This window comes from Parus major, chromosome Z (genome assembly GCF_001522545.3).
Source record: "Parus major isolate Abel chromosome Z, Parus_major1.1, whole genome shotgun sequence".
Classification (NCBI taxonomy): Eukaryota; Metazoa; Chordata; class Aves; order Passeriformes; family Paridae; genus Parus; species Parus major.
The window spans coordinates 50,467,068-50,491,410 of record NC_031799.1 but is presented as its reverse complement, the minus strand read 5'-3'; the positions used below and the strand labels follow the sequence as shown (position 1 = coordinate 50,491,410).

Sequence of the window (24,343 nt, the reverse complement as noted above, 5' to 3'; positions counted from 1 at the left end):
ACTGCTCTGGATTTCTCTTTGGAACAGCTGCAAGGCAGTTATTTAAACATACTCATTTGTTTCTTGTATTTGGCTGGTAGGATCCACTGCTGGTAAAAGCAAAGAGAGAATGATGAATTTTTGTTGTTTTCTTGTTTTAAGCATTTCTGAGGCACTGTTGGAAGCCTCTGGTTCATTAAGTAACTGGAGCTCAAACATTACTTATTCAAAGCTTTTACTGCAGAATTCATCTCATGCCATTCACAAAGAGAGAAAATACTAATCACTTGAGAGAATACTTTCATCAGTATGGGTCACCACTTGTGATTTTTTTTTTTTTTTTCAAGCAGCCCTCTTGCATCCTAAATGCTTCTTACAGAATTATTTAACTTTGCTTAATGCATTAGCAGACTAGTCAGGTTCCTGTGAGATCATTTTACTTATCCGTATTTGAGGTATGAAGTAATAATATGTATACAAAATATCTCCAAGTTAAAAAATCAGAAAGTTCTGTTACATTTTATTTCTCTCTTAGAACAGAACAGCTTATCTAATCAGAAATCACTAGATTGTGATTTATTGTGATTAATTTGAGATCTCTTTTGACTTGCAATGAAATTCCATGGCAAAAAGCTCAAAGCATATTTGGGAAATTTTTTGTTTCATTGACTTCTTTGACATTGTGAATGCTGCCCCTAACTATTTTCTATTTCAGACCACAGCCATGGACAGGTAAGCTACCTTGAAACTTTACTTATCCTTCACCTTTGCATGTGACCAGGATGCCCATGCTCCTAATCACCACTTCTTGTGCCTGGTAACAAGATATTGGGGTGGGAAAAAAGAGGGGAGATTTGAATAAATTAGTGTGTTGGGAGGCAGGTTTGACTCTGGCAAATGTGTTGCTTCAATAGAGGGTTGTAGGGAAGCACCAGAAGCTGGTCCTTTGTTGACATACTAACAGCACAAATATTTAAGACAGTATTAGGAATTTCACATCTGGTACCCAGTTTCAAAAACTTTCTATTTAAGGCTTTTGTTACCTGACTCAGAGGATGAATCTTGGGAAAATACCATTTGCCACTAAATTAACAGTAACTTATTGTTGGTGGCACAATGAGCAGTTGTAAGATTGAAGCCCAAGCAGAAAACTATCAGAAGGAGTTATGACTTAACAAAAAGGCCATTTTCAGATCTCTGAGATTCTCTCCCAGGGGAAATAAACTTGTTTGCCTGATACAGTTAAAGGATAAGCAGAGGTGTATTTTTTACTACAATATATAAACATGCATGCATATACATATATAGATATACAAAATAGTATTTATTTTTGAGTGCAAATTGACCAAATGTGAATGAAGACAACTATTCTGGAAATGCCAAAGGAAAGTTTAAAGATAAGGACTAAAACAAACAAACAAACAACCAAATTTAAAGTAATGTAGCAAAACTCTTCTTTTTGCAAATAAGATGCCATCTAGCTCATGCAAAAGGCATGCAAGGTTACTTCCAAGTTTCAAAAAAAATCCATCCTTAAAACACTAGCCTCTAAATTACTTCTGCAGTGCACCGTGGCATGTCCTCAATATTGAAAGGCAGAATAATGTCCTCTGGGGGGCAAAAAAAATGTAATCAAAAGTGTTTTTTAAACTATCCTAAATTCATTCCAAACATGAAAGGCAAAAGCCCATGCAGTCCAACTATGAAAAGTGCTTTCCTTCTATATTTAATCTAGTGATTGTCTCTTGACATACAGATCTCACTATGTCCTTGCCTGTTAAAAAGGTGTTCCTTACTCTCAGAAACAGAGATGTCTCCCAGCAGATTGTCTGGAGATGTTATTATTTATATATGATTGAACACTTTTATGAACTATCATATCCACAATGATTTACTGAAATCTGTGAGAATTCATGCAAGCATTTAGTCTTCATACTTTTACAACATGAGGATGACAGAATGGTCTTTTTTCTACCATAATCTCCTGAACTGAGATACCAGTCTTTGCTTCTTGTGGGCATTTATTTTTGGCTCCCAAGTCAAATCTCATTGAAACACAGTTTCAGTTCACAGTAGAGACAGACCTCTAGATTACTAATCAATGACCAGAGTAATCTATTTATTTCTAGTCTTTGGCCTAGTGATACAAAGTCCAGGCATGAATTTATTCAGTGAAAACTCTCTGCAGACCCAAGATATGTGCATTTGTTCAATACAACAGAAAAGTGACCATGCTGATCATCAAGTCCTTTACAAGTGATAGCTTTTCTTCTGCTCATTCTCTCACACTACAGCTGTTCTTATTCTCCTTTTGAGAAGGTATTTGTCCGGAGCAACAATCCTTAGGTACACACAAACATGAAACATGCTGCTATCAAGCAAACCACATGAGTGAAATCTCCCTGGAATAGAGGGTGGTGGCTGGGTTTCCAATATGGTGAGGGGTGGCAAATTGATTTCATTGGACCACTGCCGCAAACACACCAAAGCAAGAGCTACATACTCACCATGGTAGAGGCAACAACTGTCTGTCTGGAAACATACTCTGTAAACCATTGCCACTGCTTGGAACACCATCTCAGGCCTTGAGAGACACATTTTGTAGCAGTATGCCACAGGGAATCGAACCAGACAATGGGACTAATTTTCAAAATAACCTCATGAAGAGGTTCTGGTCGAAGAAACACAGCATTGAGTGGATATGTAACACCCCTTACCACCCATGAGCCTCTGGGAAGACTCAGAGGAATAATGGACTGCTGAAGACCATGTTAAGAGGATCAGGTAATGGGGCATGGAAGCACTGGGATGCAAATTTAACAGAGGCCATTTGGCTGGTTAACACTAGGGGGATCTGCTCCTACCCAAACAAAATCCCTTCACACTGGGAGGAGATATGGTCCCTGCACTACACAGGGAAGCAGCTGGGGAAGTCAGTGCGGGTTTTTCCTCCCACTAAGACAAACCCATTTGTGGGATTGTCTTTGCCCAAGGACCTGACCTAGGTGCACTTGGTGGGTAATGCTGAGGGATGGTTTGTGCCTCGAGGAGATTTAATCCTGGGGGAAAACTATACTGTGGTGTAAATGGTATGTTGCAGGAAGTAAAGTAGCAGGAGTGACATGAACTGATGAAGAATGAATTTTGTGAGGAGCAAGGAGAATGTAAGGAGGTGACAACCAAGATGGGTGTTGGTGGCCAATGGTCAGGTATGCCACTTCTGCTGTCCTGATCATTCATCCTGGTGGACTGGAGATCAGGAGGGATGAAGGAAGCCCATGAAACAGGAAAATAATATCTCTCTGTGAAGGAGCAGAGGACCCTAGTTAATGAAAATGTATGTTTCGTAGAGAGATGTTTTAGGGATGTAGTTTAAGTTGTATGAGTGGGTAAGAAGGGGTTCAAATAGTGAGAAATAAATACAAAGGAACAGTCAGATGATGCATGAATTATGTGGGATCCGAGTGTGACAGAAATGGTATGGAATAAGGGGTGGATATTATATTGTGTCTGTCTGAGCTGGAGCTCATTTCCCCCACAGCAGCCCTCACCTTGCTGCACTTTGCATCGATGGCTGGAAAGGTGCTGGTAACACACCAGTGTTTTGGCTATTGCTGAGCAGCGCTGGGACAGCATCAGCGCTGTCTCTCCAACATTCCTTCCTCCATCAAGGGGGCTGGGGCTGGGCAAGATCCTGGGAGGGGACAAAACCAGGCCAGCTGAGCCAAACTGACCAAAGTAAAATTCCATGGCATATGATGTCAGCTTAGATACAAAAGCTGAGGGAGGGCAGGAGGAGGAATGGGAAGCATTAGTTATTTTACAGTGTTTGCCTTCAGAGCAGCCACTTGACATACTGAAGCCATGTTTCCTGGGAAGTGGCTGAGCATCACTCACTGATGGGAAGCAGAGATTATTTTATTTTTCCCTTCATTTATGCACACACAAACTTTCACTTTTTTCTTGCCTTATCTCAATCTTCAAGTTGTTTTCCATATTATTTATCTCTTCCCTGTTCCACTGGGAAGGGGATTGATAGAGCAGCTTGATGGGCAGCTGGTGCTCAGCCACAGTAGACCCACTGCAGTCATACACAAAGAGGGCTCTGAAGAGGCAACCCACAAAGACAGGGGTGCAAATGTGTGGTGATGGCCTGCAGAAATCTTTCCCCAAAAGGGAGAGGAGTCTGGAAATAGCTATGCAGCCTGGGGCACAAGTATGCAGCATTCACCTCCTGCCAGGTATTCTGCTGTGCTGTAAAGAAACAAAATTCTTCTGGAACCTTAACAGAGACTCAAAAAGCAACAAAATACACTAATTCTCCATCTGAAACACAGGAGGAAGACTCGTGTTAGGAAGCTTCTCAAAAGCAGACTTTGGATTTATCTCATTTCACATCATCACCCAGTAGCGGACATGTTTTACCCTAAATTCACAGAATCTAGGGATCTTTGAAATATAACACTTCCCAGAGCATATTGCTGAGAGATATAGTCTCCTGAGCCAAAGAACCTACAGCAAACAAGAATAACAAAAAATAAGCAAAATAAATATTGGATGTTCAATTTTCTGATATCTATCTTAATTATTATGGTACCTTTTTCTGTAAAAGTCTCATCCTTATACATTTTTAAGTTCTAACAGGCACTTCAGTCTCTGTGAAGTCAAAAGGACTTTGAAACTGCTTTTCTGAAATGAAATCTTGACTGTTATGATCGCCTCCTTTTCTGTTTGTAATTTTTACTTTATCAGAACACTCAAGTACTTGGTGTTCAGCACATGAAGCTAACAAATCACTTTTATAAATGAGTCAAACACACAGTAGTTTCATGAAAGCAAGATTAGTGTGTTAGTAATGCTAAATGTGTTATTAATTACTGCTTTTCACTTAAAACTTTTCTGATAAGAACACTGAACCTGAAATTTCCTTCGGTATTTTTCCAGCTTATCCACATTACAGACTCTATTCTGTATTTAATAAACACAGTAAAAATCAAGTTGTAGTGCAGTGATCACCTACGTGAAGTCAATAAAGATCATATTTTGCCATATATTTTATTCTACAAACACTACTATAACACAGCAATGTCATGTGTCACTTGTCTTAGTAAGTGATGAGTGTCTTTAATATACTAGTTCAAAAAAATTCCCCAGATGACTCAAAACGAGAGAGGAGAAAAAGATAGGATTCAATGAGGAAATAAGAAAGATGTTTAATCAGTTCACCTGCTAGAGTTTCATCGTGGTCTACTCACCTCAATCACCTCAGGCTGGGACATCATGGATGATGGCACCAAATCGGTGGGGATATCCATGGTAGCTCAAAATGCCCCTGGTGTCCTTGCACTGTTCCTCTGCACCAGCAAGCTCTTGCTAGGAACACAGAAGCCCTTCCTCAGACTCTAGTCATACTGATATTTACTCCTAACAGGAAAGAAAGAAAGAAAACCTGTTGAGAAAAATAAGAGAACTGGGTAGGCAGTCAACAGCAAGACCCTGGGCTGCTGAAAAACCAATCTTTGTGCAGCCCTAGTTGCTGACATGAACACTCACTTTTTTTTTTTTTTTTTCTTTCAGGAGAAATTACAAAAGCCATACTGGAATTTGATCCAGAACAGGAAAAAAATTCACTTGACAACACAAACTAGACTCACACAAACTGAAATCAACAGGAAGGCTAGCACATAGACTGCTTTTCTTTTGCAAGGAAATATGGTCACCTACAGAACATTGCAACTGTGTTGACTTTTTTCCCCCCTGCAACAAAAGAAAAAATAAAAATCCCCACAAAAGAATACTCATAGAATTACTTGCTGGAATTCAGGACACATTTATTCCCTCAGTTCAGTGATCACATGAACTTTTCTTCTTTGTTAAGAAAAACAGCTTACACATTATGACTTAGAAACATGACACCCTTTTTTCCAGGCAGTCATAGATTTGCAGCACATGAATATACCGATCTGTAAAATTTAATCAGCTGATTCAATAGAATGAAGTTATCTCCATAGCTATTGTGTTCATCAAGGTCAGTCCAGCTGCCACAGATATGTTCTTTTCTTTTTCTACTCTTGTGTGCAAACAAACAAGCAAACAAAAAGGTGGAGGGATAAACTCCTGTAAAAGTCCAAGATATCAATCCCATTTAAAAATTTTAGAGTAAGACAACTGCTAGGTTTTTCCCTTAGTGAGACCAGACATATACAACACAACCCACAAATTAGTCATCACAGAAAGGATTTTGGAGAGACACCCATTGCTATCTTCATCTATCACTTCCTATTCTGCAAGTCACAGCAGAAATCTACTCATGCAAAGTGTAATCAGCATCCAATAAACATACCAAAAATTACTCCAAACTTCAGTGGTATTCTTCAAACTGAGGCCATGCTATAGTTACAGAGACAATACCAGTAACTTTCCTGGCCATAAGTTCATTTTTTCAGAGGTAACACTTACCAAGCCAAGAAACAATAGATAAGTGCTGTAGGAAAGTTGTGCTCCACATGCTTTTCTGATTCAGTTATGTCTTTTTTTTTGGTCATGTTAATTTAAACTCAGCTTTTGTGCTCCACTGTGGAAATTATTCCTCCTTCTTAAAAAGCATCATCTTGAAATGCCTGCTTCACATTTCAACACATCCCCACATGCCTTACGTCACATGTAGCTGTATCATCTTCCAAGCTCTAGGATCACTTTTTCCATCTTTATATAGCTTTCCAGTGACCCCTATTCTTTCCTACTCAGTTCTTACTAGCAGACTTTCATTCTTTCCACTCCCTGCTCCAAATTTCTTCTCCTATACTCACAGGGCGGGCAGAAAACGGAGATGCAGCATCCCTCCAAGAGAGCCTTCACAAAGTGAAAGAACAAACACAGCCTTCAGGCTTCCTGTTTTCTTTCAAAAATGAGAGTTGAAATAATTTTCTGAAATTCGCTAATTGTTCTATGGTCAGATGAGGGAAACAGCATCAACCTGGAATTCTGAATTAGGGAAGCTTCTGCAACTTGGCAATGATTTTCAGTAAAACTCTATGAACAGCCTGAGAATCCTCAACCAGCATATTTCATCAATGTCTTGTGAGTTGTTGCAACTGTAACTTCAATAAGATCTCAAGACATTTTTTTCTGTTCTTCTCATGATGTGCTCAAAAGTAGAAGTTTCACTGCACCTACTTCACAGCACATCACTGTTAGTTTCTTTTAAAATCTTTTCTCTTAATCCTGAAATGCTACCACTTTTGGATAATGAAGGTGAGAAAAAAATCACAGTTGAAGCTGACTTTAGGGAGTACTGTCTAAATCAAAACCAAAGGTATGCTTAGAATCCTGTCTGTCAAACAAAAGGGTGAGAAAAGAAACATTTTTACTAAGGAGCATCATAAAGAAAAAAATCCTGAAAAAGTAAGAAAAAAATCCAAAGTCTGTTCAGCTTACAGTGTAAAGTACTAATTGATGCCAGATGGAGAGGTCCATCTGTAAACTCAACAAAGAAAATTAAACATTTGAACACCATGTAAAAAGGTGAGAAAGTAAGAAAGATCTCACACAAATGTCACACTTCCAGATGTCACATCTGAATTTTTGCTATCTGAAAGTATTCATTTGTCATCACTCACCTCTGGCAGCCTTCACTAAACAATCCTGTTTGTAATGAATTAATTTAGCTCACTAATAAATGCATCACACCACCATGGCAACCTTACCAGTCACAACGAAAAATTAATGCCATCTGGAGAAGAGCAACAACAATGACTTGTCCTGCCTAACATTTCACTTTACTACTTGTTGAAGTGACTGATAGCACAACAGGTGGTTTTCTGCTGTCCCAGGTTAAGAACAATTTACTGGAAACAGCAACGAGATTAGAATACTAACAGCAACAGAAACAATATTAATAACATAAATATGCATAAAGAAGGTGATTTACATCCAAAGGTGCTCAAAAATCAACCTGGTGCCATGCTGCCCCTGAGACAATGAACCATTCACAAACCCTCTGTGCCCATGTTTTCCTTCCCAACTGCAAGCCCCCTCCGCTTTCCTGGAAACAAGATTCCCTTATTTCCAGCCCCCTGTGGTGATGGTTGTGGCATAGAACAACCAGCTAGGCATACCCACAGGGCTCCAGCTCTGACCCTTCATGGCACTGTGAGAAAATTAACTCCATCCTGGTCAAAAAACAAGTACTATGCACCCCTTATTCTATGCCATCTACATCATGCCCCAATCCTACACCTTCCAACTTTACACACATACATATATAGATACACACAAACACAAGTATCATTTCCATAGTCAGTGGGCATCCCTCCAAGATGTCTGTTGTGGTCACTTAATCCATGACTGTGGGCTCTACGAGGAGCTCACGACTGGTGTATCTGGAACATCCATACTCATTCTCCTTGGTAGTTATGGCATATAGTGGCAGTGTCATTCAGCAAACAGTATGATTTAATTCAACATTACACACTCTTCTCACCCAAAAAGAAAATCCCTTTGAGGTACACACCATGTTTCTCCATCCCTCTGCATTACCCACCAAGTGCACTCAGGTCCTTGAACAGCAACTTAGAGCAACTCCTCTACTCAGGCAGAGATGTCTTGCCACAATTCAGAAGTCCAGATATGTTTTCCGCTGTGCTGCCAATTGCCTTTTTTTCCATTATTCCAGTCATCCCCACATTTGCTTTTGTACCAGTCCATGGTGACTTCTGGTGATTTGGATTTCATATTTGAGTTTTCTGTGCAATCAAGCAAAACCCACTTACTCCACATAGCATCAATGGCATCAAGTGTGGAAGGGACTTTCCCTTTGAATATCCAGCCTCATGCTGGGCAGCCAGGAGGCCAGGAGGAGCCATACATTGGTGCCATTCACTTCTGAAGCAGATTGATGCCCTTCATAAGCTGCCAGATACACTTTTTCAGCCAGGGTGTAGGATCGTAGCCTTGGATCCCTTCTATTGCTGGTTTCAGAACCCCAGGGGTTGTCCTTGAGTCTCTCCAGGTACTTCTCATGAGAGACTGCAGGAAGGTCCACTCTCCCTGGCTGCAGTGTAAAGCACACTTTTTATATCCTGTCCCATCCTGACTGGCCCAAGGGCTACCGCATGAACAATCTATTGTTTAATTTGTCCAAAAGCTTGTTGTTGTCCAGGATCCCACTTGAAATCATTCCCCTTCCAAGCCACCTGCTAGAGAGGGTTTACAATCTGACTATACTCTGGAATATGGATCCTCCAAAAAACCACAGTGCCTAGCAAAGTCTGTGTTTCCTACTTGCTGGCTGGTGGGGAAATAGCTGCTATTTTGTTGATTTCATCCTCTGGAAACTGACAACATCCATCTTGTCATTTTACTCCTAAAAACTTAATTTCCTGGGCAGATCCCTTGATCTTACTTCACCAAGAATCAGGACACCACCAAAGCATAAGGACAAGCCAAACTAATTTAAGTTGTTTTGAGGAATATAATTAATACAGGTAGTTCAGTGTACTCAGGTTGCAAGCAGAGCTACCTGCATTTAGTGTATTCCTCAGTGGAAGTGGTTATAATCTTTACAATCTCCTCCTAACTCTGCCCTCTCTCTGTTCCATGGGGCGTTATGTATGCAGATGAGGATAACCCTCTGCACTCTGATCAGTACTTGTAAAAGCTGAAAGAAGGTAATAGCTGTGATTCAGTATTGGGCAAAAGAAGCAGAAATTAAATAAAAGAGATTTCCAGACAGATGGTGCAGCCCATGTTGTACTCCTGCCCTAAAGTTCTTCTGAACAACAGTGAGCAATTTTTTTCCATTTAATGAGACTCCCATCTCCCCATCAAATTTCTGATTTCTCTTGCCTCAGCAGATGCACTAACAGTCTGGAAGCTAGCACAAAATTAACAGTCCCAGACAAACTTTTGATTTGAATACACATATTTTACAGAGCAAATTCTGCAATTTGGTTGGTCTCAGCCAGGCTCCATTGCCTGACACCCCTCTCCAGAAAGCAGGATAAAGAGTGTCATCACATCCACTATCTACTACCATGGTAATAAGTACTGAAATAGATGTAATATATGGCATTGATTAAACACATTCAAGAGTGGTGACTGCAGCTGATCAGCACACCTTCAGACCAACTACTGCCTAAGGTTACAATGTAAGATGTATCCAAAAGTATATATTCCATTACCATTTTCATAAGCTGATAAAACCAGATGGGGCAGTGTTCTTTATCCCATCTATGACATATCTCTTATAACTCTCTCCAAGGGATAGCATCTGCTAATGGGCCATCACCATCACGGCATGACTCATTAAGTTACATCATTCCACTGTGAGGTGCTCCACCCAGGGGGAGGAACCAAACATTCCTACCTGAATATAATCTGAGGCTTGGAACACCAGAGTATCTACCACAGGATTCCCAGAGGACAAGAGCTTGACAGCCACCACTGGAGAAGGACCGGAGTACAGACTTCAACAGAACTACATCCAACATTTAATTAGACAGCTATCACCACCCTGACCAACAAGGTGTCAGACTGAATTCTTACTCCATGCATTTAAGCCACTGCTTTCTGCCTTTATTTCAATTTTCCTGTTAAATTGTAGTTCTGACTTGGAATCTCTCAGTGGTTTGCTATCGAACTGTTACAACTACCAATGAAATGCACAAGTTACTCCTGTTCTTACAGCACATGCAACACCTCCACCGTCACAGTGAAGACCAGTTCTACAAATACATCCACACCCAAAGCCTTCCTGGCTGCTGTTCCTAATCACTTGCCAGACTGCTTGAAAAAACTACAGAGCCATAGCTTCTCACCCATTTGGAAGCTCTTTGTAAGAATGAGTAAATTCACTGTGAAAATGGATTTGTGAAGCATTACTGGGGGGTTGTGGAAGTCGGGGAGTGCCAAAAACAAGGCACAAGTTCACCATGTTTCCTGTGCTGGCTGCACCATCAACCCCCCTGGAAACAGTCCCTACCAGTAAACACAGATATTTCTTGAGTCTAAGTTCACTGTCTAGAAAAATAGAATGGAATTTGCTAACATATGAAAAGGTTCAGACACAACAATAGGAAATCTCTACCTTGCAAATATTGAAATAAAAACAAAACAAAACCAAAACCCACAGTAAAACATACCTGAGTCAGCCCTTTCCCTCTATCAAGAGTGACAAAAGTTACAAAATTAACAAAATAACAACCAGCCCTAAGAAACTGGCCAGATTTTAAGGTTTATGAATTGAGATCAAAGACAGACTGAAGGTACAATAAAACTGAGCTTATTCGTTCACTTCTGCAGAAGAAACTGAGATCTTCACAGGACACAAGGTGAATTTTTCATGCTGCTGTTGGACTAGCATGCTATATAGAGGCAAAAGGCCTTACATATGTACTGAAGACAGGCAATAACTACACAGAATAAAAGATGCTTATATGCTTATATAATATACATCATTTATATAATGTAATACCTCATCCCCAAAATACAGCACACATATTTACCCAACCCACAAGTGGAAATCAATTTATATCAGGAAGCATTTTTCCATCAAATCCCTGTCTCTGTGGAAGAATCTCCTATGGACCTAGTAATTTCTTTTCAGATGTCAATGGTTAATTCACTTTGACATTAAATGTCAATTCCTTGCAGGTATTATTTAAGAGATCAGCATTCTCTTTCACAGTCTGAGACTGTTAATCCAACAGCATCAATTTCTATCCAGCCCACTTCTGCTCACAGAACTCCTGTTGATGTTGATGAATGCTGATGAATCACTGTGCTGTTTGAACATATCCAGAGCAATTATTAAAAAGGATCATTTTCCAATCTGACACAATAATTGAACAACACAGAAACCGGCTGAACAAAGTATCATTAAGGCTTAGAAGGGAGGGAAGGAAAGGGAACGAAACCCGCAACAAGAATAATGTAGTGGTTTAAATATTTCACTGTCATCAAAAGTGGCTAATCAATAATAAATAAACTGGAAACTACAATGGATAGTTGAGTTGGTTGGCCCAAACCCATGAACTGGTTGTTACTGAAACCTCTCTTCCTCCTTGGCTGTATGCAACATAAGATTTTTATGCTTCTTTGTAGCAGAAGCACCATCAGAGCTGCATCCACAGGATGTGCCGTGTGACAGGGATGGATCACAGGAGGGCTGTCAGTGTGGTTGGCTGGGACAGCCCCCTGCCTAGGCACTGAGAGAGAGTCTACTAGACTGTCATTAGACAGCAAGTGCCATGACTAACCACCATGTGATCTCCAGCATGCTGGAGATCCCCCCAAAATCTCAGGGGAACCAGGGTAAAATGGCATGGACAGCCCAGCAGATTGGATCACAAAAATTATCCTCTTCCAGTCGCTGAAAACCACCCTCCTTTTATCCCATGCATGTAAAGCTGTTTTCTGGCTTTTCTCAAGGTTTTTTTTTGTTTGTTTTTTGGTGGTTTATTTTTTTAGTTTTTAGGGTTTTTTTTGTGTGTATGTGTTTTTGTAAGATTTTTTTCTTTGTTTTCAGAAATATGAGCACTAGGGACTTTGACAACTGGAAAAACAGGACAAAAAACTCTCCCAATTACAGATCAAACCCAACCACTGAACATGTGAAAATAGGTAATGCCTACACCACTGCTGGTCCTTCAGAATGACAGTGCCCTAAACAATTGTCTTGGAAGTGATTCAGTGTAACAAAGAAATAACAAAGAATCAGGGATTTTACTACTGCTTGGGTCCATGTAAGTAATACATCTACTTTTGTGTTGATTTGATGTCTGCTTTGATTGTAATTTGTCAGCCAAAGCATACATTCAGCTTAATATTAAGTGCAACCACCTCACTAGATGTGAACAGCATAAAAAGCAGGACAGCAGCATGTTTAGCTGTGTGTCAGCTTGCAGATTGCTTCACTGAAACAGCATCAGCTGGCCAGAGCACTCAGCTTTTATTTGAGTAAATCAAAACAAAATAAGAGACAACACCTTGGAAAATCTAAGTTCAAGATGCCCAGGTACCTGAAAAGCATCTGACAAAAAACCTCAAACCAAAATAAACATGACAAACACGAGAGCTCACTTAAAGCTCAAACTAAAATGCAGAAGTCCAAAAGTATATTACTAACCAGAAAAAAAGGAAAAAAGAAGAAACTAATGTTTTGTATCTTCCCTTCTGCCTTCCACCAAATCACACCTGTACACCTCAAAGATGCTTAGGCTTTTTGAAACTGCTGCAGGGAAGTTTGCAACTTTCTGGGGCTAAAAGAGACTTCCAGTTTCCATTACCTCAGTCTACTTTCAAAATACAGCTGGTTAGCCTTTCTTAGGTAAGGAAAAAAGGTGAAGATTTCAGTAGTGATCTGAGGCTAGAAATTTCATTCTGTACAAATTTTAAAATCCGTCCTTAGATTCAGTAGGACCCTTCCACAATACAAGGTTCCACAGAGGATCTCAAATCTAAGTCATACGCATTCACAGTGCAGTCTGTGCTTCAAACAAAAAAATAATTGTGTCAGTCAAACCCTTTTGAATAGAAGCTCTGTGGCCAGTCTGGGGGAGATCACTGTTCTGGCCTAATAATGAGTACTAGAATTTTGCTGCCAAGGCTTCCCATGACAGAATAGAACCTGCAAGTTCAGCAAGGATGCCCCAGGTGGAGCCTCCTAAACCAAGCTAAATAGTTTCATGAACTCTGCAAAGGAAGTACTCTGTGAAATTTTCCTTTTTCGCCACTGTAAGATTAGGGACATGATCTGTCACCTTAGTCATTTATCACACACTGAATTTATTTACAACAATAAAATATTACCATCATGCAGTTTCACTCCCTCAGAGAAATCATCTGCTGTCACCAAGAGCATGGTTCAGCAAAGATGCCTTCACAGTGATCCCACCAGGGCAATGTTAGAGACCCTGCTCACACCTCCAAAGAAAAGCAGAAGAGAAGTTTGAACATATAGAAGGACAAAAACCTCTCTTCACAGATTTTCAGTGAAAATAACCAAACAAACCTGTAGATTGTATAATATCCTCAAGCCTTTATCTCATAGGGAAGTCTTCTCCACATGCCGCTGTATTTTGCCTCATACCCCTTTCTGAGGATGACAAAAGCAGACTGACCATGGTCATGCACAGGGTTTCACCAAAGGGCAGAAAATTCAAGAGTCTGTAATTAAACTACACATGTCTACCTTCCTCCTTTACTTGCTTTGAAGTTCAGCCCTAGGAAGGACCTCCAGATGATCTTAAGTGAGTAGATTATCCCCAAAATTACAAGTTGTTCATTCTTTAAAGAATTGTTTTTGTCTTGGACTTGGGTATTTTGCTATTTTGGGGTTTTTGGAGGGAGAAGAAAATGTCACATTTTATTAAGTGACAGAAAGCATACTTTGAAAGGACAAACCCATAGGATTTGGCACTATGAAATCATGAGCATATTCACCCCAAGTCATGACAGTTATAACACAAACTAGACATCAGCAGCAGGCTAAGCCATGAGGGATGGAGCAGCACACCAGGTTTCTTTCCATACTGATGAAAAAAAATCTACCAAAATAAGAAAAAAATTGAAAAAAAGAGACACACTCCTAATTTTCTATTAACATCTCAACCTTTTTTTTTTTTTTCCTGAAACTCTCATGACTGTGCTCTCCAAAACTGAATCATACTCCTTTTCCTTGCTAAACACAGGATACTTTTTACTCTGCTACAGATTGAGGCACTTAATCTCATTAGCAGTCAGACAAAACTTCCACTTATTTTTTGTAGTTGTCCTTTTCCAGAATCCTTTCCATACTTCCCTGACCTAGGTCATCCTGTGCAATTCTCTCATTTGCTAAACCTCTTTTCCTGATTATTTCCATATTGTATCTATTCCACACCCATCTCTTGGGGAGCATTTTGTTGCTGTTTTTTTAAACCCAGAATGATACCTCATCTTCTCTTGAAGCTTTCTACTCCTCTGAAAAATGGAACTTTGTCTGAAAACTCAAAAAATTCTGCATGGCTTCCTCAGTTTTCTCATTTTCCTGCAGTTTGCCCTTTAAAGCCAACATATCAGTTTGCCTTCCCATTACTATCCAGCACCTCTAGAATTATTTCACCCATTATCTAGCTTCTCCTAATGACTTCCGTAAGAGCTTGCTTGTTAGAAATTGCTTAGAGATGAGCGTTCCTCTGCCGCTCATTAAGGCTGGATAACCTCTTCCCACTCTCTGGGGGACAAGAGAGAGCATCTGTCTTAATGCAAGGGATGCTGGCAGGTAGATGCAAGTCTCTAGGGATGCATTAGGAGCTTCTTCAGCACAAGGGGCAAGGTCCAGTGTAAAATAATCACACCAAACATACAGACATGCAAAAATTGCTTTAAAACATCTCTGCTATCCACAGCACCATCTTCAAGAAACAACTGCAGCAGCAGCTCCACAATGTTTTTTTAATTGTTAAGTACTGGAAGAGTAAGATATCCCCGAAAGTGAATTTTTAATTTTTGCATTTCAAGTAAAAGCAATATGAACTAGGAAGACTCCAGAGTAATAATTCATGCAATAATCTAATTTCAACATTACGTCACTACTTTAAACTTCCAGGATCACAAGAAAATAAAGAAGAAAAACACAGCTAGACACCAGCTCCAGGAAAACAATGCCAATTTGCTCAGGCTTACATAAACTAGTTACTACAATATGGATGGTCTATGGTCTCTCATAGCACAGCCACAAAGAAACTGCTGTCATATGACTGTATTTTCATAATATACTCTTTCATCATACTGACCTCTATAGTACCAAATACTTCTAAAAGAAGTAATTTCAAAACAGTTTCTGAAACTCTTTTAAAATTGTTTATTTCTACTGACAGACAAGAAATTTGAAGTAGTTAACTAAGAGGCAGGAAAGCTCAAAGTAACCATGGATAACTCATCATTTAAGATACATTATTAACTGTTGCCAGCATTGTGTGCACATGTGTGTATAAAAGACGCAAGTATGGTGCATGCTTTTACCCTCTTCTGTCTCTTCTGATATTAAAAAAAAAAAGAGAGAGAGAGAGAGAGACAGAGCAAGGAGCTGCTCATTAAAATTATTCTGAACACTGGAACTGCATGGATAGCAGAGAGAATTTAGCTACAAATACATTCTCATTACTATTTTGCTTACTAATCAATATCATTAAAGAAGATAACAGTGATTAAAGACTTTTGTATCAACTTTATTAATGACATAACCACAGGGATAGCGTGCACCCTCAGTAAAATTTGCAGATGACACCAAGTTCAGTGCTGCTGTTGACACACCTGAAGGTCAGGATGCCATCCAGAGGGACCTGGATAAACTCAGGAAGTGAGCCCATGGGAATCTCAAGAGGTTTAACAAGACCAGGCATTAGGGGCTGCATCTGGGCCAGGACACTCCCAGTATCAGCACAAGCTGGGGGATGAACAGGTGGAGAGCAGCCCAGTGAGAAGGGCTTGGGGGTGCTGGGGGTGAGAGGCTGGACATGACCCAGCCATCAGCACTCCCAGCCCAGAAAGCCAAACGTGTCCTGGGCTGCATCCAAAGCAGTGTGGGCAGCAGGGGAGTGGGGGATTCTGCTTCACCTGAAACCCTGCATCCAGCTCTGGGGTCCCAGCACAAGAAGGACATTGACCTGTTAGACTGACTCCAGAGGAGGCCACCAAGATGTTTAGAGGGTTGGAGCACCTCTCCTAGGAGAAAAGGCTGAGGGAATTGGGATTGCTCAGCCCAGAAAAGAGGAGGCTTCACGGTGACCTAATTGCAGACTACCAGCACATGAAGGGACCCTACAAGAAACACAGAGAGGGACTTCTGACAAGAGCATGTAGAGACAGGACAAGGGGGAATGGCTTCAAACCTAAAAAGAGTAGATTTAGATTTTATATTAGGAAGAAATCCTTTACTGTGAGGGTGGTAAGACGTTGGCACAGGTTTCCCAGAGAAGATGTGGATGCCCCATGCCTGTAAGTGTTTGAGGTCAGGTTGGATGGGGCCTTGAGCAGCCTGGTTTAGGGAAAGTGCCCCTGTCCAGGGCAGGGGGCCAGGAACTAGATGGTCATTAAGGTCCCTTCTAAGCCATTATAAGATTATGCTTCCAGCAAGCTATAAATCACTATATCAGAATCAGAATCCTTTTCTCCAACTATCACTCCTCAACAGAAAAAGCTACAAGAAGGAAATCTTCTCAAGAACTTACAAAAAGAATTTTCATATTTGTTTTCAAGAAGAAATAACAAAGCGATACAATTCAACACTTCCACGGATCAGCACCAGAGACTCTATTTGTAAACTCCATCTTTTGTTTTAAACTCAGAAAAGTAGTAATAGGCTGGCACTCTTCTGAAACAAGTTTGAATTTAAACATTCAGGCAATATCCTTTTGCTAGATAAAAAAAAAAAAAGCAACAACATCTGGATTGTAACAAAATGTCACAATTCTCTAAGCAGCTTTGAGGGGGGGCCAGCCTTAAAAGGAATACTTCCTTTTTACCCTGCATCCACAAAACAGATGTTCAATCTTCAGGCAGAATAAACCACCATAAAATACAATAATCTGGAAATGCTGAAGCCAAGGAAGTTCACAATTAAGCATGCCAAACCCCAAATCCCAAATTACAAAGGCACCACCTCAGTATAGATCTACATGCACCATGACCAATGATACATAAACAGGAGTTTAATTTAGTTTATCTGAAATAGAAATTTGCCAGCTATTCCCCCAACTCCTGAAAATACATTGAAGACTGTAAGGCAATAGCTAAACGTGGTTCAGGCCACCACCAGTGCAGACACAGGAACTGTATTTATCAACCCCTCAAACCAGAAATAACACTCATGCTCCTTCAGAAATATTTATGCAACATCTGCATTGGCTCAACTGACTGTTCTCCCAACACTTTCTGCAGTGATGTATTTTGCAAAGTTAATCTGAATGAAGCTTGAAAGAACTTAGAATTAACAATAAGAAAGAATTATCTTAATGACAGGATTTAAATTCCCTATTCTCATGTCACTGCTCTTTCCCAAGGCCACAAACAAACTTATCTGATGGACAGCAGTGACCCAGAAATAAGATCTTACCTTTGATCTTGTCAAAATGGAGGGGGAGCAAACCCAGTAGCTCAAGACAACAAAAATCCTGATGTTGATGAATGGAAAGGAATTACTTCTTGTCCATCATGCAAGTATCTGGTGTGCTCAGAACAATACACCGAGAATTTGTGAATCCCTGCTGTAAAATTTGGGCTGGTTACTAGTTTCTTGGCAGAGGTCAACAGGACTTCCTAGTCCTCACAGTCTGCATCATGCTCCCTGCCATCTACAGTATGCTAACTCAACTGGTTGGACTTTTTGTGGAACAATTTTTATGGATAATCAAGAAGTAACACACTCCCCAAAATAGCCTGGGAGCAGCAGCTGTCAGGGATGCTTAGTAGAGAACTGCAGCAGAGTACTGGCTTTTGGCCTTGGGCAGCTTATGCTGATCATTCTATGAATTCAAGATTTATAAATGGAAAGCACTACTGATATATGCCCTGAAAGTAGAGATATGAAGAAAACAACAAGACTTCATCACCATTCCCTCTGATCCTTCTTCTTTCAACTATCAAGTGAAGTTTAAAGCAACTTAGGCTGCTGCCTATCTGAACAAGCAGGTAAATACAGAGGATTAGCTCACAGCTTGACTAATTCACTCTAAGAATTGACTTGGATTAACTCTGAGTTGTGTTTAGCAGACAGGCTCTTACTGCATACAAGAGGTCACATGAATTAAGTAGGCTGTTGTAAATTCACACCATACTTCAGTGATTATTCAGCTTCTCTGACTAGGTCCTTAATATATACAATGCCCAACAGAAACAACAAGATTTCAATCAGAATATTTGGGAGATGCCATAATTTTAAGTGAAAACAGAAAATCAGGAGGCATGATGGAAGCTGATGTAAAAAAGAGAGAAAAATAAAAAATTCTTCTGACTCATATGATGACAGAAAGGTTAGTGTCCAAGCACTGTCTAGTCCCTCTCAACATTTTTCAGATAAACTCCTTTTGAACCTCTTTTAAAGAGTAAGAAAGGTGAAAAAACAATCCTATTGGACAAAAGCACAACTGAATATCAATGGATTATTCTTAATAAATAAGAAAACAAAAACTAACTAGAAGTTTGCCTCCAGCTCTTCCGTTGAAACTTGGTGCACATTAACATGGGTACAAACTTTAAACACATACACACTTCAAAGCCTCCTTCAGACAGTTTTGTAACAAAAGCATAAGCCATAAAACATTACTTGGGAACCACGAGGACTTTTTTTTGTGACCGCACAAATAAACTAAGAAGCTCAAGGCATCCAGGCCACAAAAGGAGAATGCACTGAAATCCACCCACAAACCAGAGTTTTTAGGCATCCCACAGTTGCACACACCAGCTGTGTCCATGACACCAAAGCTTGAGGCCCATGCACAGCTACTCTCATCCCTGACACAGCCCACTTAGGCATGCTGGGTCTGACTTTCAGCCTCCTGCTTTGAGCAGCTTCTCTGAGGTCAGCCAACCTTATACTCCCTCCCCCTCTACTCCACTCTCAGCAGATCCCACCTGGAGTACTGCACCCAGCTCTGGATCTCTAAACAGAAGAAAGAATGAGTGCAGAGTGGGCCACAGAAATGAGCAGAGGGCTGAAGCCCCTCTCCTTGTGAAGACAGGCTGAGAAAGTGCAGCTCTTCAGCCTGGAGAAGTCAAAGTTCTGGGAAGGCCTTACACCACCTTCCCATACCCAAAGAGAGCTTATAAAAAATGCTGTAGTGATGTAAATGATGATATAAAAAAAAGATGTAGTGATAGGAGGGGGGTAACCGACCCAGAAAGAGGTCATAATATATTGATTAGTATCAGGAATAAATTACTTACTGTGAAAGTAATGAGACACTGTAACAGGCTGTCCAGAGAAGCTATGGATACCTCAATCCCTGGAACTGTTCAAGGTTATGCTGCACAGTGTTTTGAACAACCTGGTCCAGAGGAAAGTGCTCCTGTCTGTGGCAGGGGCTTGGGACAGAGCTGATCCTTAATGTCCCTTCCAACCCAAATAATTCTATGATTCTATGCAAAAATGCACTATGGCATGCTGGCAGAACAGACAATTTTGGAGAAACCCAATGACTACTACTTGGTCAGCTGCTGCCTTCACTCTTGCAGCCGCCTTCTTCCAAGGATACTCTACTTAACCCTACAAGGTGCACCACTGCCAGGCAAGACGGAAGAGTAAAGCACCATAACTTACCAAATGCTCAAAGTTTCCCACTACACCAATACTGGCACCCCCCTCTAGTGGAGACACAGCTCATACAAGCAGATGACACTTGCAGGGTCTTGGGAGGAAAGTTAATCAAACCACAAGAGGAACAGTCAGAGGGATATACAGAGCAAAGAATGACTTCTGGAACAATTGCAGGAGGCAGATGCATGGCGAGTGCACGTTCGGGTTTCCTACCAACCAAGAAATGTCACCTCATCTTGGAAACTCCAAGAAAAGTCAGTATTTTTCCCTGCTCCTTTCTCACATGAAGCACAAAGGAGCAGGGTGTGGCTTGTATGCCAAAGCTGTTCTGCACTTTTGTGCCACTCTTCTGAGGGAAAAAGTAACTGTTTTAACACAAAATTGTACCAAAGATTCCCTCACAGAGTATTTATTCATAGAATATTAAGAATGATTTAGAAAGAAGACCAAAGAAGTTGTAAACTAATCTCTCAAACAGAAATTTGTCATAAAAATCTGGGCAACTGATTGCAAGAAACTTTGTGGAAGAGGTCTTGGGGATGGAAATATGCAGGATCATGGCATAAGCATTTGCTCAGACATATTATTTTTAAGGCATTTATGTTTTCTACAATCATGTAATTCCCTCCTGTCATCAGATTGTCATCAGCTTGCACATCTCCCCCTGAATTTTTTCCTCTAGGCTGAACCTCCTAGGATGCTTTTGCATGTGAATCTTAAGCAATCCAAGGCAGGAAGCAGAAACACTTCTTGGATAATGAGGCACTAACCTATGCTATTCCTATCAACTGTTTCCAAAATTGATTAATTCTAGAGATCTATTTTTAGTCTATTCACTAAATATCAGAATTGTTCTGATTATAGTAGCACCCTGAAGTGTCAGTCAGTTTCCAGTCCCACTAGCATTGGCTTTTGAAATAGAACACTATAACTACTATACACAAGACACTTAAAGACTAGGGAGCAAACACTAATTCAGAAAAGTCTTTTGTTTGCAAGCTTTCTGTAGAGGAAAATACACTGCTCTGAGTGCATTTCTGTAGTTCCATCTAAAGTTTTAGGAGGAGCAAAATGATCCTGGTGTGTTGCTAGTCACATTGGGACAGCTCTCAAAGCCCTGTGCAGAAACCATGCCCAGGGCAGCTCAAGGTACCTGGCTCATTTCCACAGAATTGCCCTCCATGTATGACTCATTTTGGGAGGGACAGCAAGGAAAAGGAAAGACAGCAGGACCAATACACTTGATAGACATTTATAATGGTATCTTTCAAGTACAAGTCACATTCAGGATGATACTCCTTGAATACTAGGTACCTACCCACACATCCATTTCCCTGAAGTTGTTTGTCCTATTGCAGCATCTCAGGATAACAATTGGTGAATTCCATTTCCTTGACAAGAGGAATGAAGGGACAATGACATTTTGATGCACTGGGCTCGTGTCTGCAGGAATGTAGCAGCAAACAGGGAGACACATGGAAAGAAATGGCTGAAAATCCCAATGAATTCTTCCCTGAAAGCCTAGGCTTTGCTCCTCAACCAAATCTAATGCTTGCATGGATGGTTAACATATGCTCAAACACCACTCCTGGTACATCCTGGTGCTACTGTGGCATATAGGACAACATGTTACTCTCACTCATTCACTGGTTCATCCTGAAGACAGAAATGCCTGGAGACATTCTCATATGGATGCAGGGAACTTTTTACTCTCCTGTAATGATAATTTGCCAATACAACACACAACACTTAAGCAGGGCTGTGCACACATTTGCAAAGACACCTTCCAAGTGCAATAGTCAGTGACACACAACACAGTATGAACACAGACCTTACAGTGCTTTATTCTCCTTTGGGAATGACAAGCTTAGCATTCATTACCAGTCTGAATCTATGCTTCTCTCTCTAACATTCCCCTACTAATTTCACAAATGCTTTTTTACTTCAATAATTTGTTTTATATATTCAAAGTTAGCATGCAACTACAGAAAAGTGCTACAAGGTTTACTCCTATAAGCACAACCTTAGGCAAGGTACCCAAATTTTCCCTTTACATCCTACAACACAGCTTCACTACCACATGAAACCCTTTCCACTATAAGAGGACTGCACGTATCTTGTAACACTACCGATCCAGTCTCTACAGACAATCACTGAAAACCCACCTGTCACAACAGGCATTGAAACAACAACTCAACTATCCACAAAAGTGCACAATTTACTTCTATTGGAGCATCAATGAAAGAGCCCAGAAGTGCCTGGATAGAACAACAAGCACACATAGACATCACCACCCTTTGCTACTTCGTATTTGGTTACAAGTAACTGTGAAAATGGTTAGTAACACAACCATGAAACCTTGAAAGCTCTAAGACCCAAGAAATGACACCACTGTTGCAGTAAGAGATTGTAAAAAACAGTAACTACAAGAAAACAGAACCCATCCAGAGAGCCAGTGAACACCTAATGCAGGCACACAAATAAAATAAAAAAAATACTGACCACAATAATGACCACCACAATCCCTCCCAGTGCAAGGCAACATCCAGGGGCAAGGTGATCTCCTGACACTGCCATTGGCTTGAGGTATAACCTGCAGTTCTCCACCGAGGTCTCCTGCCACCAGCCATCCAACTGGAAGCAGCTGCAGCTGGTGCCACAGACAATTTACTTCTCTTTGACCCAAAGCAGCAGGAGGGTAGGGGTTCTCACTACTCGGTGGGCTCCTGTGCTGTGACATGCAGGGACAGTGACTGTTGCACTGGTGGCACACCCAGAGCCTTCCACCCCTCCTTCAGCCCTTCCACCTCACTACTCAGAATTGAGCAGCAAACAAACCTGAGTTTTCTTCTGCACAAACACCTTGGCTGTGGACACCCCCATCCTGGCTCGGGAAGGCATGCTGCCCTCCACACATTGCAGATGTGCAATGCCACCCCAGTTCCCTTGTTCTGTCACCAGCATCAGCTCAAGGCTTCAGGACATTGTCTGGCAGATCTAACAACCACAACAGGTCAAAACTAGACTGTACTATCAAAGACTAAACATTCAGTAAAATCCAGCAGCTACAGACCCTTTATCAATACCCCTTCGCAGCAGACGAAACAACACTTGCCACAGTTGAAAGCTACATAGCTATGAAAGCTCGAGAATTTATCAGTCTTTAAAAACAGGTGAGACCTGTACAGCATCTCTCTTGACTGCTTGGATTCCAGTAGGTCTTCGCTAGAGCTCATGTTCAGCTCACAGCTATTAAATAATCACCCACTTACTCAAAGAAGATACAAATTTCTCTATGCTGTAAACATTTTATACTCGTCCAACATTTATTGCTGCAGCTAACTTCTCCTTAATAAAAAATGGATACTACTATAGCTATATTTTTCCACCCAAGGTGAAAACAATCATCCTCAAATGGCAAAAAAAAACCAAACAAAAAACCAACAACTTCTAAGAAAAACTTCTGCTTCTGTAAATAATGTACCAGCATCATTTCATGTCTGCCACACACACCCTAAAAGGGCAGGGAGGAGGGAGGGAAAGGGGCTTGCAATGAAAAACAGTATGCATTTCTTTTGCCAGATTTTTACCACTCTTACAATCTCCAGCATTCTGCACAGAAAGATCTTGCCTTTGATGTCAATCCAATGCTTTCAGGCTTGCTCCTGCAAGCACTGCAATATGCAATACATTTTCTAGCTGGCAAAGAAATGGATGTACTGCATAAAGTGCCCGTGAAATCCATCCTACTCCAAAGGTCACTGTGGCATGCAAATTCCTACAGAAAAGCCCAAATGGTCTGTAATATGGGAACACTAGGCCTACACCAAACTAAGGATTATCATATATGACCATCAAACTCACAGACATTTTTTTCAGCAGTTTCAAAAATCCAGTTCAAGAGGTATTTTCCTCTTAGTCACAGTCAGAAGAAAAACCAGAAGGATAATATTGGGGTTTTATATTTATAATATTTATATTTTTAAAAAGAAAATGAGAGGACCTCTAAATTTTATCTATAGTATATCACATGGAAGGAAAAAAAAAAAAAAAAAAAAAAAAAAAAAA

General features: G+C 40.5%; 1 protein-coding gene across 1 annotated transcript in view; it reads right to left on the bottom strand.

The window, feature by feature from the left end:
• Positions 1 to 24,343, bottom strand: part of LPAR1 (lysophosphatidic acid receptor 1) — a 72,414-nt gene that overhangs the window by 43,075 nt on the left and 4,996 nt on the right. The window contains exon 2 of the mRNA XM_015615276.2: positions 5,235 to 5,403. Within this exon, the coding sequence (XP_015470762.1) occupies positions 5,235 to 5,294 (60 nt within the window). The 5' untranslated portion in view covers positions 5,295 to 5,403. The remainder of the gene's footprint in view (positions 1 to 5,234; positions 5,404 to 24,343) is intronic.